The sequence below is a fragment of the Dama dama genome, chromosome 30 (genome assembly GCF_033118175.1).
Source record: "Dama dama isolate Ldn47 chromosome 30, ASM3311817v1, whole genome shotgun sequence".
NCBI classification, from domain to species: domain Eukaryota; kingdom Metazoa; phylum Chordata; class Mammalia; order Artiodactyla; family Cervidae; genus Dama; species Dama dama.
In genome coordinates, this window is record NC_083710.1 from 88,026,202 (window position 1) to 88,043,737 (window position 17,536).

Genomic DNA, 17,536 nt, shown 5'->3' on the forward strand with positions numbered 1-17,536 from the left:
GACTTTGGTTAAGGCATCGCAAGACCCCGGCTCTGGCCCTTCTTCTGCTCGGACGTTGGACAAATAACTTTCAGAGTCTTGTCTCTTCATCTGAAAGAGGAAGAAGCTGCAGAAGCACACCTTTGAACCCCGCTCTGGCCCGACAGGATTACAGCAGACTCCGTGGCCTGCGATGCGGGACCCAGCATGCCGGCCGCACTCGGACCCGGAGCCTTTCCAGAGCGGAGGGCGCTCCGGCGCTGCTCCCGCCAGCCTCGTTTCTGCCACGAGCAAACGCTGTCAGGTCAAAGCTAAGCGCCGCTTTGCTCACAGGTCCCAGGCCACGTGAGCCCAAAGAACGGGAAACGAGCAGGGGGGTGGCTGAGCGATGTCAGAGGCCCGAGGCCGCGCCGAGAGCAGCGCCAGTTCACGCCCACTTCCTCTCAGCGCCCAGGACAAATCAACCAGGGTTTACGAAACGCTCTGTAGGAGATACACACTCAGCAGGCCTTCTCTTGGAATAGAAACACTCGAGTAAGTGTGTGGGTCTGGGTTCGCTGGGGCTGAGAAGGAAGGCAGGTCTCAGAGAAGAGCTGGTTTTGAAGGCTGGTTGGAAGAGATTTGTCACAGGGAACAAGGGGGTAAGCCGTCCCCAGGCCCCACGAGTGAGCTTGCTTCTAAAGGGCTCTGCGCATGAGACAGAGCCACTAAATGTGTCTGTTTTACAGCCAAGCAACAACCAAGATTAAAACCTTACAATGTGGGTCTTATTCCCAGTGCCTCTCTCCAAGCACCCTGCCATTCCAGCACGTCTGTGACCCTGGCAGAGAAAGAAACAAAATTTCCATTGCAGAATTAACCACATGTGCCTCCATAAAGTCAGCTAAGGAAAACAAGAAACAGACCATGTTCTTCAGAAAAGTGTCCAAGAGCTAAACTACTGAGTTCTCTCCCCAGAATATTCCCCAAGGCTGTACATGGAAACCTGAGTCTCTCAACACATGGAAGTTAAAAAAAACTCTCTTTTTAACTAACGGGGCAGTGTCAGGCTGGTCTTCAAGACGCACTGACCGGAAAGCCCAGGAGTCCTACTCCTCGCTGGCTGACCCTGGAGGTGAAAATTCACGTTCCCACAAAACCCTCTACCCTGTGTTCACAGCGGCTTTATTCATAATCACGAAAAACCGAAAACAACCCAAATATCCTTCGCTGACGGACAGGGTGCATCCACACAATGGGACTTTGGTCTGACTCCTCGTGAGCCCACGGACTGTAGCCCACCAGGCTCCTCTGTCCGTGGGATTTTCCAGGCAAGGATACTGGAGCAGGTTGCCGCTTCCTTCTCCAGGGGATCCTCCTGAGCCAGGGATCGAACCCACGTCTCCCGAGTCTCCCGCATGGCAGGCACCAGAGCCAGCGGGGAAGTCCACAGTGGAACTTTACTCAGCGACTAACAGGACTGAACACAGACAACAACACAGGTGAACCTTAAACGCAGTAAGCAGAAGGAACCGGACTCAAAACCCTCCATCCCACATGAGCCCAGAAAAGACCACGCTAAGGACAGAAATCAGACTGGGGCCGGGGGCTGTGGTGAGCAGAGGGGTGATGCTGAGGGACCAGGGATCTTTTTTAAAAAGATGCAAACGGCTTGTGTCTTGGTTGTGCTTCTTACACAGTTGTATCTGTCAGAACTCCTCACCACGCACTGAAAGACCAGGGTGAATTTTACTGCCTATGTGCAAACATTCAGTAAACCTTACTTAAACCAAGATAATCTACCAAAAAAGCACAAACTATTATATAGGCACAAATTGTTCCCAATTTTTAAGTTACAAAGCCAAAAGCTTTTACATTTCATGTGGAGGAAAAAACACCTCCCAGGTGTTTATACCTGGTGCTATACCTAGGTCTAGGTGCTATACCTAGATAGCATATTAAACATGCAATTGTATACTAAATAGCATCATACTGTCATTTAAAGAACAAAAAAGGTGAAAAAGTCTGAGTCAAGGTATAGCACTTGTTTCCGGACTCACTTTTTGTGAAGATGAACAGAAATTGTAGGTCAATAGTCTTCATCAGACATCCCTGGTGGTGTAGAGGCTTAAGGATCTGCCTGCCAATGCAAGGGGCACAGGTTTGATCCCTGGTCCAGGGAGATTCCATACACCAAGGAGCAACTAAGCCATAGCTACTGAGTCCACACTCCACAATTACAACCACACCCCAGCCCACACATCCGAGAGCCCGTGCTCCGCCGCAAAAACCACCACAATGAGAAGCCCCACGAGAACCCCCACAAGAGAGTAGCCCTTGATCACCCCAACGAGAGGAAGCCCGCACAGCAACGAAGAGCCAAGCAGAGCCAGAAGTAAATAAATAAATTAAAATTGAAATTAAAAAAAAATAGTTTTCATCTGTTTTCAGCACTTGGAAAGTACCACGCCACTTCCTTCTGGCCGCCTTGGTTTCTGATGAGTCAGTTATCTGTTGTCATTATACCCTTTTCTTTCCCCCACTTGCTGCTTCAGAATATCTTCCTGGGACTTCCCTGGTAGCCCAGTGGTAAGACTCCACACCCTGCGTGGATCAGATCAGATCCCACACGCCACACGGAGCGGCTGGGGAAAAAAAAAAAGATGCGTTCCTTGCCGTTTAGTTTTCGGAGTTTCATAATAGTGAGCCTTGCCTGGGTCTCTCTGGGTTTTCCCTGATTGTGATTCTCTCAGCTTCTGGAATCTGCAGGTTTATGAGTGCTACCAGATTTGGAAAGTTTTCGGGCGTTACTCCTGCTGGTCCTCTGTCAGCCCCAACCCCGCGTCTCCCCTCCTTCCCTGCCCCCATCGAGGCAACGTCCGGTCGGGTGCCCACAGGTCCCGGCAGCCCTGTGCACGTCCATTCTGCTTCCTCTCCGCATTTCAGACCAGGCGACACTGACCACTCTGCCATCAGACAGAAGGCGAAGCACAGTTAGGGAGATGAGGTCGCGTGGTGGCACGGTCTGCACGAAGGAGAAGTCTGCTCCACCATCCACCACGGCTGCGAGAGGTACGGACACAACTCACACTGGGCGTCGCCAGGAGCGGGAACAATCCCAGAGAAGGAGGGGCCGCAGCAAATGGAAGAGGGGAGCAGAGGCGGGGCGTCTGCGACGAGCTCCCAGGGTGTCTGGGCGGCTCTGAGGACCCGTCTCCAAAAGAGGAGGAGGAGGAGGAAGGAGGGAGCCGCGAGGGTCTGTCATCAAATCACACGCGTGACGAAGCCTCGTCCCAGGAAAAAAAACACCTGTGTACATGCGTGTACATGGGTGTGAAATTTCCTTTTCGCAAAGAGGGAAGTTCTGCAAAGTCTCAACGAAGCGAGAAGGGCAAGTTCCATTAGGGATCATAGTTTCTATTTTTCCCACGAACTTAAAGATAACGAAGCATGGAGTTATTGTCCAGAGACATTAAATGCGATTCAGGTGTTAGCTCACAAATGCGGTGGGCCTCAGTTAAAGTCTCCAGAATCCAAGCCCACTCGCGAGCCTTAAATACCTCTCCCCGCCCACCCCCACAGTTCCCGGTGCCTCCTCCAGGGGGCCTCCGGGCTGACCTGCCAGCATGGGCAGCCACACACAGGCAGCCTTTGTCCTCTGAGATCTCTCGGCACAAGGGCGCTTTGTGCACCCCACCGAGCCCAGGCTGCTGATTCTCTTCCCCCTATCTTAAAACCCACATTCATATCCAGGCCACTGACTTTCTCAAGAAAGCAGATGAATTCTGCAAATGACACCTTGACCCCAAAGGGTGCCCATTCAGAGTCTTCATTGGTACTAAAGATGTGACCAACCCACAAAGACGTGGACCACCCACAAAGACGTGGACCATCTATAAAGACGTGGACCACCCACAAAGACGTGGACCATCTATAAAGATGTGAACCACCCACAAAGACATGGACCATCTATAAAGATGTGGACCACCCACAAAGACGTGGGCCATCCACAAAGTGTGGACCACCCACAAGGATGCTGACCCACTCACAAAGACATGGACCACCTACACAGACATGGACCACCCACAAAGATGTGGACCATCTATAAAGATGTGGGCCACCCACAAAGACGTGGACCACCCACAAAGATGTGGACCACCTACAACACAGATTTTACATGCTTAGCTTCCAGATCCCAAATCTAAGATTTCCAAGAACATTTTCCCAGGAGGATCCTGTGCTGATCTTAAACCCAGACCCCACCCTCACCCAGTACAGCTCCAGGTGGACCCCCAGGGGAAATCTGAGAGCTGCTTGTCCAGTTTAACTGAATCAGGGGTCCCCTCAGTTCCTGAACTCTTTCCTAAATGCTGAACTCTTTGGAAAGTTTCTACAACTACAGAAAGTTCAGTTCAGTCACTCAGTCGTGTCCGACTCTTTGTGACCTCATGAACCACAGCATGCCAAGCTTCCCTGTCCATCACCATCTCCTGGAGTTTACTCAAACCCATGTCCATCAAGTCAGTGATGCCATCCAACCATCTCATCCTCTGTCGTCCCCTTCTCCTCCCACCTTCAATCTTTCCCAGCATCAGGGTCTTTTCCAATGAATCAGCTCTTTGCATCAGGTGGCCAAAGTATTGGAGTTGCAGCTTCAGCATCAGTCCTTCCAATGAATACCCAGGACTGATCTCCTTTAGGATGGACTGGCTGAATCTCCTTGCAGTCCAAGGGACTCTCAAGAGTCTTCTCCAACACCACAGTTCAAAAGCATCAATTCTTCAGTGCTCAGCTTTCTTTACAGTCCAACTCTCACATCCATACATGACCACTGGAGAAACCATAGCCTTGACTAGACAGACCTTAGTGCACAATGAAGCAGGGCAAAGGCTCACAGAGTTTTGCCAAGGGAACAATGGCAGAAAAGACTTTTAGAAAAGGATTCTCCTTTTTATGGGACCTAAACCAGGAGTCAGCAAACTGTTTCCGCAAAGGGCCGGACTGAACACGAGTTTTCCGGTGCTGTACGGCCTCTGCCACAGCCACTCAGCCCTACTGCTGTAAAACGCCGGGGGGCGTAGGGGAGAGTGAGGCCCAGGTGAGCACCCCAACCTACAGAAAGGAGGGGTCGTCCATCCCTGTCACTCCTGCTTGTCAGATCAGGACCTCAAAAGCACTCAGCTGCCAAGAGAGGCAGCTACAATCGGAGCCCTCCGCCCGCTGGCTGCACGCACAGTTCGCAAGGGCTGTCTACCCACTTCTGCCCCAGCCTCTCGAGGTTAAACACACAGTCCTCGCAGGCTGGGCCAAGGCACGGGGGATCTGCAGCTCTGCCGCCCCCCTCAAAAACAGCACTTCTCCAGGATTCCCTCTTCCTGCAGAGCGTCCCCCCTACTCCCCGATCCAGGAGCAGCTGCCTAGAGAGGGGTTCATGGTCCTTGGATGGACCGTCCACCTCACCTGGCCTCTGCACTCGGTGCCTCCCGGGGCCCCCCCGGGACAGCACGGCCGTTCACAGGACCGAGGCCCGGGTCCTCCACAGCAGCCCAGACCTCCTCCCTAAGTTCACGGTGCGAGCAAGGACACCCCCTCCCCCAGGCACCACAACTTCACACACCCCAACTCCAGCATCCTCTCCAGGTGTACCCTTAAGCTGCTTAAGAGAAAGCCCTTAACCCAACTGCTCCGGAGCCCCCCTTCCTGGAGCTTTCCACTTCCTGAAGAATCATTTCTTGGGGACCCATCCAAGCCTCTCTTGTCCTGCTGTGACAGATTTGCCGGTGATCATCGTGGTCGTGAGCACCCAGGGCTGGGAGATGCTTATTAAGGAAAACACAAAGCTTCCTCCTTCCCAGTACTGCTCAGAGCATACGACCCATATTAGCGGGTGGATTCCCAGCAGCAACTACAGCTGCCCCCCTTTGATAGAGGAGGAAAATGCGGGGAGAGGAGACACAGCAGCCCCGCAATCACACGTGTGGTCAGCGGCTGTTGTAGGCAGAATGCCCGCCCCACCCCCACCAAGACGTCTTCAGGCCTGGTGCCCGTGAACATGCCGTATCAAATGTACTAATCCAAACGGCCCACCGGCCGACCCTAAATGAGGAGATGCCCCTGGATGACCAGGACAAGCCCAGGGTAATCACAGAGTCCTCCGAATATGGCAGGGGGCATGACAGCCAGGGTTCAAGGGACATAAGGAGAGAAGGGCCCCGGCAGACGTGCCGGCTCGAAGATGGAGGAGGAAGAAGCCGTGGGTGCAGGCAGGCTCCGGGGGCAGGAAGGCAGGGAGAGGAACAGTCTTCCTAACGCATGGATCCTAACCAGTGAGACCTGCTGGGGACGCACCTGCTCTTCTAAGCCACTAAGTCTGTGGTCATTTGTTACAACAGCAGCAGGAAACCAAAAGTGATACTGGGAGTGGGATGCCGCTGTAACGAATGTCAAAGTGGTTTTGGAATTGGGCAATCACGGAGCCTGGGAGAACTTGGGAATGTGGTGGGAAGGGCCTAGATCGCCTTGAACGTGTGTGCTCAGTCATGTCTGACTCTCTGCGACCCAATGGACTGTAGCCCGCCGGGCTTCCCTGTCATGAGATTCTCCAGGCAAGAATACTGGAGTGGGTTGCCATTTCCTGCTCCAGATCTTCCCGACCCAGGGATTGAACCAAGTCTCATGTCTCCTGCACTGGCAGACGGGTTCTTTACCACCAGAGCCACCTGGGAAGCCTACCTTTGAGTGGACAGTTAGAAATGCAGATGTTAACTACTCGGCCAGTGCTCAGAAGGAAGTCGGGAACACGGAAGAGAAGAGCCGGTCGTCTTAGAGAACCCTGGTCTGCACGAACAGATGACAGGCAGGCCCTGGATGTCAAGGGCGCTGCAGGGCCTCCCAGGTGGAAACCAGCGTGTTGTGTCACTAGAAGCTGGAGCAAAGTGGATTTGTGCACAAAAGCTCTTCAGATGCATTCAAACAGGAGTCAGCTATCACCCACCCCACGGCCTGGGGAAGGAGGAAAGAGAGCTAACGAGGGGGCACAGGACCCTGCTCTGACGGGGTCTGCCCTGAGGTCTGGCGGGGTCAGCCCTGGGGTCTGGTGGGGTCTGCCCTGGGGTCTGGCGGGGTCTGCCCTGGGCTCTGATGTGGTCTGCCCTGGGGCCTGGTGGGGTCTGCCCTGGGGTCTGACGGGGTCTGCCCTGGGGTCTGGTGGGGTCAGCCCTGGGCTCTGATGTGGTCTGCCCTGGGCTCTGGCGGGGTCTGCCCTGGGCTCTGGCGGTGTCTGCCCTGGGGTCTGGCGGGGTCTGCCCTGGGGTCTGGCGGGGTCTGCCCTGGAGTCTGGTGGGGTCTGCCCTGGGATCCGACGGGGTCTGCCCTGGGGTCTGGTGGGGTCTGCCCTGGGGTCTGGTGGGGTCTGCCCTGGGGTCCGACGGGGTCTGCCCTGGGGTCTGACGGGGTCTGCCCTGGGGTCTGGTAGAGTCTGCCCTGTGGTCTGGTGGGGTCTGCCCTGGGGTCTGGTGGGGTCTGCCCTGGGGTCCGACGGGGTCTGCCCTGGGGTCTGACGGGGTCTGCCCTGGGGTCTGGTAGAGTCTGCCCTGTGGTCTGGTGGGGTCTGCCCTGGGGTCTGACGGGGTCTGCCCTGGGGTCCGGTGGGGTCTGCCCTGGGGTCTGACTGGGTCTGCCCTGGGGTCTGACGGGGTCTGTCCTGGGGTGTGGTGGGGTCTGCCCTGCCTTGGGGTCTGGTGGGGTCTGATGTGGTCTGCCCTGGGGTCTGGTCTGCCCCGGGCTCTGATGTGGCCTGCCCTGGGGTCTGGTGATAGATCTGCCCTGGGTTCTGATGGGGTCAGCCCTGGCGTATGGGGGTCTACTTGGGCACACTTTCCCATTGCCCTGCTGCAGTTTCTCCCGGACAATGATGCGATACGACACGGATTCATGCGTTTCTTTGTCTGCCTCTCCCCCTCGGCTGGAACTGGAGCCCGCCGAGTACCGACCCTGCACAAAGCCCGGCCCCACACGACCTCCACCAGCTCCAGCCCCATCTCGACGGTGCCACTCCCTCCAGAGGAGCCCCGTGCCAGCTGATAACCACCCAGCAAATCTCCTCTCCCCACTCTGCTCCACCCACCCCTCTGCTGGCAGCCTGAGGCTGCCAGCAGGCACTGCTGTCCGGAAGGACGTGCCAAGAGTGGAACAGGAACTCTGACGCCTCACTATCAGTTTTATTATTCAGCACCCGCCCACCCCGCGTGACCAAGAATGGTGATAAAAAACAGGCGTCCTCTAGCCGGTCCTCACCCTTCTGCCTCAGTTACACAAATTAAAATGAAAGTAACTTAGAAGACAGAGTGGGATCTAAAGAAACTTTAAGGGCAAGGCAAGAGGAGGAAAAAAGAGGGGCTTGTGGCTCAGATGGTAAAGTGTCTGCCTGCAGTGCGGGAGACCCGGGTTCGATCCTGGGTTGGGAAGATCCCCTGGAGAAGGAAATGGCAACCCACTCCAGTATTCTTGCCTGGAAAATTCCATGGACGGAGGAGCCTGGTAGGCTACCATCCTTGGGGTCGCAAAGAGTCAGACACGACTGAGCAATTTCACTTTTTCACTTTCCCTGAAAGTTCAACTTTTGCATTTCCAACAAGGATTATCTAAAAGGCAAAAAGTCATACGTGCCTTCTCCCTCCAAGTCTCCCTAACCCCACAGGCACAGAGGTGACCTGTGTGACTGCTGGCTCCCAGCTCCGGGCACCCTGAACACGTGTACACTGGAGGTCAGAGATGTGCCCACAGATCCCGGCATTCCACTGCCCCGGGGGCCCAGCTGAGGTCACACTTGGGGTTCCGGGAAGAAGGTGGGTTTCCCAGGCAGCCAGGAAATGAGTCGCTGCCCCCGGGAGCCCAACCAGACACCAAGGACATCTCATCAGCCTTATTACAAAATCCTTTGACAGTAAAGATTCCAGTTGCAACATGTCCACAGCACCGAAGAAGAAAGTGGCTGATGGACATTCCGTCTTCGAGCCTTGACTGCCAAGATGCCTGCTCTGACACCAAACAGTCAGCTCCTGTTCCAGAACCACCGCGCATGTGGTAGAAGCTTCCAATGGCGGCCACAGCAGGGTTCTAGGATTGGGTCCCCCAGCACCAATCCTGGACTACCCTTGGGTAAACCAAGGGCACAGTGAGGTCCAGTCAGCCAACCAAAGGGGCCTTGGGACCAGCCTCGTACAGAACACGCAGACGAGTTATGTTAACTTGGTCTGATTTCTACAGCCCTGGTTCCATCGCTACCAAATGCTTAGTGGTGGAGAGTCAGCTAAGGAAAGGATCTCAGAGGAACTTCACTCTGCAGCCTGGAGGCAGAGAACACAGCAAGGGAGGTACCTGGGAGACAGCTGCATTTCACAGCATGTTTGCAAATAAATTAGTCAAGATGTTAACAACCCCAACAACAAAAAAGACAGCCAAGAGAAAGCAAGAGGGAGGGTGGAGGGGTAGACGTTGGAAAGCAGCCATCATTAATTCAGTTTTAAATAGAGGATGAGTTATATTCTTGCTTATTCAGCAGACTGGTGCGCCCAAGTTGGCAACTTCTAAATTCTGCCCAGGAACTTCCAGTGTAAATGTCACTTCTTAAAGTGCAGATATTTAAAAAGTCAGACCTTGAAGTTTCAGGCTTTAAAAAGTCAAGCCCAATGAAAACGCACCATACTAATTTACAGCTTACTTACTTATGGGATTTTATTCTTTTTCATGGGGAAGAAAATATACTCTATTGTAACACTCTCATGTCAGTGTAATTTCGCAGAGTTAACAAACTGAAAGGTTGAATCAAGATCCTCTGATGTATTATACTTTTGAAAAGACACAAATATACTACACATAAAATAATCACTGTTGTTGTTCAGTTGCTAAGTCATCTCTGACTCTTTGTGACCCAATAGACTGCAGCACACCAGGCTCCTCTGTCCTCCACTATCTCCTGGAATTTACACAAACAAATGGCTATCTTCAAAATGCTTCTACAGAAAATCACTTCAAAGCCCTATAGCATGCATGAGCCCTGACGATGGCGACGATAAGTGGAAAATGCAGACATGTCTGGCACTGAGGGAGGGAACCTGAGCTCTGCTTCCCACCTAAGCCCTCGGGGAAGGTTCAGGGCCTCTGCTTTCTCTTTCGTCAGGAGAGGCAGTTTATACTAGCTCCCCTCACCCTCAGGGTGGCTGTGGACAGCGGCTGAGACCCTGTTGGTGGGAGGGCTTCAGTGCCTCCGGTTACCAGCAGCTGGCTGGGCTGGGAGCTCCATACGCAGGCACCAGCGGGTTCTCTCTCTGGGGCCCAGGGTGCTTTCCTGGAATGTTGCTAAGATGCACCCAATGTCTGAATCCTCAGCTTTCCCACCAGCAGAGGAGTCAAGTAGGAACAGAGAGGGGCCAAGGGTGTCCGCACACCGTGAGAAGGGGCCTGATACAGAAGACGGGGTCACCTGCGGAGCAAGGGAGGGACCCAGCGTGGGGCAGCAGACGCCTGCCCTGCGGGCCCCTGCTCCGGGAGACACTACCCTGGGGAACCCCTGCCCTGGGGGACGCTTCTCTCCAGCTGGAAGACCCCCGCCCTCACCTGCAGTGTCCCAGATGGAGATGTTGTAGGAGCGCCACTGCTTCAGGTAGAAGGCGCCGCCCACCGTGCTGACCGTGTCCGGGAAGCGCCGCTCCATGTACCTCTGGAGCAACGACGTCTTGCCCACGTTCATGTCCCCCAAAAGCACGATCTTCCCGTCGGGCTTCCTCATCTTCCCGTAGGGGGCACCCCTCCGCTCCCCCACGCTCTCCTGGCCTGTGCGCCCGGGGCGCGGCTGGAGCCGCCGGACGTCCCGAGGCTGCTCCGACCCGGGACTGGCGGAGAGGCGAACTCGCGGGGACCCTCCCTTCCGGACGCCTGGGAACGCGGGAGAGAAAGCGCTGCTCGGCGCTCGGCCGGAGCTGGGAACCAGCCGGACGCCCACCTCAGTGTCCCGGCAGAGGCGGCCAGTCCCGGTCCCGGGTCCGGGGCGGTCGGCCCCGCCCCCGACCGCCCACGCCCGGACTGGCCCCGCCCCCAGGCCGCCCACGCCCCGAGATGGCCACGCCCCCGATCGCCACACCCAGTGGTGGGGCCCTGCCCCCAGACAGCCACGACCAAGATCCGGCCCCGTCCCCGCCCCCCCACGCCCCGAACTGGCCCCGCCCACGACCGCCCACGACCCAGATGGCCCCGCCCCCAGGCAGCCACGACCCAGGTCTGGCCCCGCCCCGACCGCCCACTCCCCGGGCTGGCCCCACCCCTGACCACCGGCGCCAGGGCTGGCCCCGCCCTCGCCTCGCCCCGCCCCCCAAGGCGCCCACCTGCCGCCGACCAGGCGCGTTTGACGTGTCTTCCTGCAGTCCCCGCGCTCGTTCCCCCAGCGGGCGGCGCTCGGAAGACCCGGGCAGGTGGGGGCGCCAGGTGGGGGAGTCTGGAGGACGCAGAGCGGAGTCCCGGGGTGGACACAGCGCAGGGGCGCGGCCCGGCTGCTGACCCAGGCGTCCCGGCGGTGGGGCGGGCTCCAGCCCCCAGCACCTGGCTTCCTCCTTCGCAGGCACAGGTGTGGCCGTGACCGTCCGCGAGGACCGGCCCTCCGCCTGCCTGCCGGGTCGCTGGCGGGTGTCGTTTTCGCTCACTTTGGCGAGAGCGGCTTGCGCTGTTGTGGATCAGAGCGAGAGGAGGACCGCCGTCGCCACTTCACTTCGGAGTGCACGTCTGGCTTCGGCAGTTGTGCTGATCGGGTCTTCACTGGACACGACGGCGGTGCTCCAGTGTGAACACCAGGGGCGGTGTTTGCTGAGGCCGCGCCGGTCCCGGTTCTCTGCAGGAGAGGCGGGGGCGCGGAGATGCGGACGGGAGGCGGGGTGTGAGGGCGTCTCACCCGGGGAGCACCGGCCTTGCGCGGCTCCTGCCCGCAAGCTCGAACTCTGCGCTCGGTCACTGCTCACTGTGGGCCCCCACCCCCGGTTTCTAGAGTCGCTCTCCCGCCCTCCATCCCTCAGTGGCCCTGTCTGCTTACTTTCTACCGCTCCCTAATAAAACTGTGGTTTTACCGGTAGTTACATATGGATGCGAGAGTTGGACAATAAAGAAAGCTGAGCAGTGAAGAATTGGTGCTTTTGAACTGTGGTGTTGGAGAAGACTCTTGAGAGTCTTGGACTGCAAGGAGATCCAACCAGTCCATCCTAAAGGAGATCAGTCCTGAATATTCATTGGAAGGACTGATGCTGAAGGTGAAACTCCAATACTTTGGCCACCTGATGGGAAGAACTGACTCATTGGAAAAGACCCTGATGCTGGGAAAGATTGAAGGCAGGAGAAGGGGACGACAGAGGATGAGATGGTTGGATGGCATCACCGACTCGATGAACATAAGTTTGAGCAAAGTCCGGGAGTTGGTGATAGACAGGGAAGCCTGGCATGCTACAGACCATGGGGTGGTAAAGAGTCAGACACGACTGAGGGAGTGAACTGAACTGAATAGGGTGTACTGCTGACCTTCCATGCAGCCTCCGTCTCTGGAAAGTGAGCTGCAGGAGGGAAGGACTGTGTTTCACTCACCCCTCTGGGGGCTGAAGAGTATCAAGCACCTAGTAGCTGCTCAAGAAAGCTTAGGGTCAGGGCACAATGAGTGACTTCAGCATCCTGGTGAGGCCAGGAGGGGTTCCACGCAGACGTCACCGCCAGCTGGGCTCCGCACCCAGGTCCTCTGGTGGTGTGTTTCCCTAGGACGGGGAGCATCTTGTAATCTAATTCTGCATCCTTCCACCTCATCGCACCTTTCCAGGCGACTCCCTCATCCAGTAAACATGGAGGAGTTCCCCCCCCCAAAGGTGGGGTTTTTTGTTTATTTTTAATTGGAGGATAGCTTCTCCTGTACAACAGGTGAATCAGCCATCTGTGGAGTTGCTAAATCAGCCATAAGTGTCTGTGTACCCCCTCCCTCTTGAACCTCCCTCCCACCTGAGCCCCGTCCCATCCTTCTAGGTGGAGGCTGAGTCTTTTGTTTCCTTTCTCTGGCATCTTCCCAGTGTCTACAACTGGAAGCCAGCCCCACCTCAGCCAGTGTGTGTTTGAGTGAATGTGTTGGTTTGCCGAATGCTGTCTCCATTTGAGACGCTGATGTGTTTTGAGCCGGTTTTGAGGAGCAGGGATGGTTCCAGTGGCACAGTGGAGAAGGAATCTGCCTGCCAATGCAGGAGACCCAGGAGACCAGGGTTGGAACCCTGGGTTGGAAAGAGCCCCTGGAGGAGGAAATGGCAACCTGCTCCAGTGAGAATCCCAGGGACAGAGGAGCCTGGTGGGCTACAGTCCAAGGGGTCTCAAAGAGTCAGACATGACTAAGCACACTCGCGCACACACACGCACACACGCATATAGAATTCCACCTGAAACATAGAATTCACTCAGAAAGTTTGTTTAAAAAAAAGTTTTTAACTGTCCAGCACTTTGAAAAACTAAATTTAACCAGGAGAATGTCTCCATATCAAATTTCAACCACTCCTTTAAAAAAAAAAATGCCTTAAAGACTGCCAGCTGCCTCTTTCCTCTTTGGGAAGCATGACTGAAGAAGAAGTTAAAAGGTTAAAAGTCTGTTTAAACTAACTACTCTCCTGCCAAGTACAATGTTTGTTCTGCCTGCACTTAAACCACTGGCCTAACAGGGTAATTCTTTTTCCAATTGCTCAGATAAAGAGTGCCCAAGGCCCAGAAAACTAGGTAGCTCCTTTTCAATGAGATGCAATGTGAAGAGTTCTGGGACTGACCACCATTACAGTAGAAGGATTAATAGTGTGGTTGCTTCTGATGATTTGCAAAGTGTCTTGGGAGTTTATAGGTACTTTGTTGTGGAACAATTCTACCTTTTAAACTACTTTCCTCTTTTCTTAAACAAGCAAACAAAAAACCCCTGCCTAGCTACGTGTTTTTGTTCGGTGGGTAGGAACTAAGCTCTGAGCCCTGACCTAAGGCTAGAGCAGTGAGGAAGACAGCCAACAAAATAAACAAGCAAAATACAGAGTGTCCTAGATGGTGATGAAATGTTTGGTGGAGAAAAACAGAGCAGGGGGAGAGGGAGCAAGGCCTGGGGTTGGATGCAGGGGGCACAGTCATGAACAGGATGTTTGCAGAGATGAAGTTTCTGGAGAATGAGGTTGGGGGTTAAACATGCATCTGGAGTTACACATTGGGAGATGCAGACGAGACCGGATTTGTGGATACTGGGAAAGGAGACGGTGGGATGCACTGAGAGAGCAGGACTCACATGCATGCGTCACCACGTGTGAACTAGATGGCCAGTGGGAGGCCGCACAGCGCACGGGCTCAGCCTGGCGCTCTGCGAGGACCCAGGGGGCGGGGCGGCGGGGGGCGAGGCTCATGGACGTGTGCACACACAGCTGACTCACGCTGTTGTGCAGCAGAAACTAACACAACATTGGGAAGCGATTATACTCTACTTTTAAAAATACAGTAAGAAAAAAGAAAGGTGCGGGTGCAGCGCACAGTGAGTGCAAAGTCTCTGAGGCGGGGGCCTGCGTGGTGGGCTTCCCGAGAGCGCAGAGCAGGGAACAGAGCAGGGGTCACGTGCGGATCGTATATAAATGCTTCAGATATAAATGCAAAAGGTATATAATTTATAAATACACGTAAATAAGTTTCTCTGATACTTGCATATCTGGGCTTCCCCAGGTGGCTCCGTGGTAAAGAATCTGCCTGCAATGCAGGAGCCTCAGGAGACTTGGGTTCGATCCTTGGGTTGGGAAGATCCCCTGGAGAAGGGCATGGCAACCCACTCCAGTATTCTTGCCTGGAGAATCCCGTGGACGGAGGAGCCTGGCGGGCAGTCCATAGTGTCCACGGTGTCGCAAAGAGTCAGACACTAATGAACCGACTTGGCTCTCACATATGCACGCACATGCATGTATAAAGCTTACGTGTATGTATTTGTGTGTAAAACTATGTCAATCTGTTTATGGTGGGTTTTTTTTAACATGCATGTGAAATTTGCTTAGCTGTGTCTGACTCTTTGTGACCCCATGGACTATATAGCCCATGGGATTTTCCAGGCCAGAATACTGGAGTGGGTAGCTGTTCACTTCTCTAGGGGATCTTTCCAAGCCAGGGATCAAACCCAGGTCTCCCGCATTGCAGGTGGATTCTTTCCCGACTGAGCCACAAGGGAAGCCCTTTTTTAACATGCAAGTATTTTTTATTTGTATGTAACCAAATCTACCAACTTCTCCTGCCTTGTTTCTGGCCATTTCAATATCCATCTAAATTTCCCACTAAATCTCCTGCTAAAGGCCTGGTGTCGGCTGAGTGAAAGGAAAGAGCTTGAGATGAGCTAGATTTGCAGTCCAGGCTGGCCGCTTTTTCAGGAAGCGACTCTGGGCAGATGTTCCAAACTGTCCCAGGCTTCAGTTTCCTCATCTGGCGAATGCAGGTGGCCCCGCCCCTCTCAGTATTACAGCTTGTGAGCCTCTACCTGCCGGGGTCCAGCCCCAGCAGGATCCAGGGGAACCCTCAGGATGAACGGCGTCGGCGAGAGAGAGACACGTAGGACCGGCCTTGATATGGCCAAGTCTGCTAGGGAGAGAGAGAGAGAGAAAGAAAGAAAGAGACCAGACCAGGAAGGTGCGGCAGAGTCTGGCAGTTGCTTTATTTTTCACCATAGCCTTTATACCCTAAGTTGGTACATTTCTAAGGGGGCAGATAAGCATACAGACTTAGTTTAACATTATATCAGCTTGTCCTTCACAAAACCAGGTGTGTTCTGTATATTTTTGTTTATGAGAGTCTTTTCCCATAGATTTTTTGTACATTATCTTCTGGCCTTGAGGTTAGCAGAAAACAGAAAAGTGGCAGTCTCATGGTACAGCAAGTTGTAACATAATAGAAATACAATCCTGTTAACATAAAGTCAGTCTTTTTGCAGAAATTGTCAGCTAAATTTATCTAAACAGTTTAACACACAAAGACTCTGTGGCTCTGGAGAGGCAGCCCCTGATTAGCGCTCTTGGTTAAAACTAACAATTATCTTATTGTTTTTACACTAGGGCTAAACTCTTATTTTACTATATCTTTAACTATATTAACAATAGTGTCCACTGCACAACCTCAGCACATTAACATCAATCAAATGTTGATCTAATAACCACTTTTAAAACAATATTTTTTGTATTCTCTAATAGGGCTTTCTCACCCTCCAGAGGGCTGTGTGCCTATTAGGGCCTTTTTAATGGTTAATCTCTATGTATAATATCTTTTGGCTTTCAGGCTTGTTGACAATTTATGGTTTGCACCTGGGGCAACTTAAAGCAACTTCAGTAGCCGACCCTGTCTTTTTTGTGGTTAACCTATTTTCTTTCTATTAGGTGTCATCTCCAAGGGAACTAGATAGGATTACATTTTTTACAGAAGAGAAATGCAAAGGATTGCAAAAACAGCAGATATGGCACAAAACAGGCTCTTAGTCCAAAAGTTAATTACCTGCAAAAGTCGCCAGCTAATCTCTATCTAAACTATTTTCTATTAGGCGTGTATGTGGCTATAATATTTGTGGAGCTTTTCTCACCCCGCGAAGGGGCCTATGCTTAATAGTTTCTTTTGTTAGCGTACTGTGCTTAGGATGTTTAGAACAATCATGAGCATTTTGTGCAATGAGAGCACACATTTATCAAACAAGCCAGAATGCCAGCTAAAGGGTTTGAACGGAAGCATTTCCTTCATCCCTGGCCCCTTCATAGGGTACCAGCATCCAGGAGATTTATTAATTAGCTTTTAAGTTGGTCTTTACTTAGTGAAAGAGGAGCAGGAGAGCTTTCGGCAGGCAACACAAGAATCTGCAGCAGGGCAAATAAGAACAACAGCAGAAAAGAGGGGAGGATACAGGGTGGGGCAGAGGCCGAGGCCAACCTGGAGGGTCCCTTGTATCCTGAACGGCCTTGCCTGTCAGGTATTTTCCTCGTGACCTCGTCATGGATGGGGTCACGGACGGCCTTGCCTGCCCGGTATTTTCTTCATGACCTCGTCACAGTCGGGAACCCCCATAACGGCCCCCGACATCTACCCAGAGAGTGCACCGTGAATGTCAGGCCCCTTAGCTCCTCCTCCGTAGGACCCCCTCAATTCAACCAGCATCCCTTCAGCCAGCATCTCCCCACACACAGTCAACAGGATGAAACAGGCCCTTGGGGACACCAATCTTACCCCAGCTTGGACAGGAAATAGTGGGTATTCATCAAGTCTGTTCCACTTCTCATTCTCTGACACCATCCCACCCCCCACCCTAAAGCGTCTGCTCTTCTTTCTCTTAAAATTCCTGTCATCTGCTTCTTTCTGCACAAGTCAAATTGGCAATGTGCATCGCTGGAAGCCTCCCCTCCCCGCCCCCTGACATTCCGGGTCAGGAAGTCAGTGCCTCTGGACCCCTTTGCAGGGCTGCTGGGGAAGCAAACCTACAGAAAGATGATTAGGCGGAAATATTTACACCCAGATTGGGAGGAGGGGTACCTAGTCA

The 17,536-nt window shown here is 53.7% G+C and overlaps 1 protein-coding gene across 1 annotated transcript in view; it reads right to left on the reverse strand.

Moving 5' to 3' along the window:
* Positions 1-11,015, reverse strand: part of RAB20 (RAB20, member RAS oncogene family) — a 30,039-nt gene extending 19,024 nt beyond the window's left edge. Inside the window, exon 1 of the mRNA XM_061133208.1 lies at positions 10,576-11,015. Coding sequence (XP_060989191.1) covers positions 10,576-10,747 — 172 coding nt within the window. The 5' untranslated portion in view covers positions 10,748-11,015. The remainder of the gene's footprint in view (positions 1-10,575) is intronic.
* Positions 11,016-17,536: the final 6,521 nt, after the last annotated feature.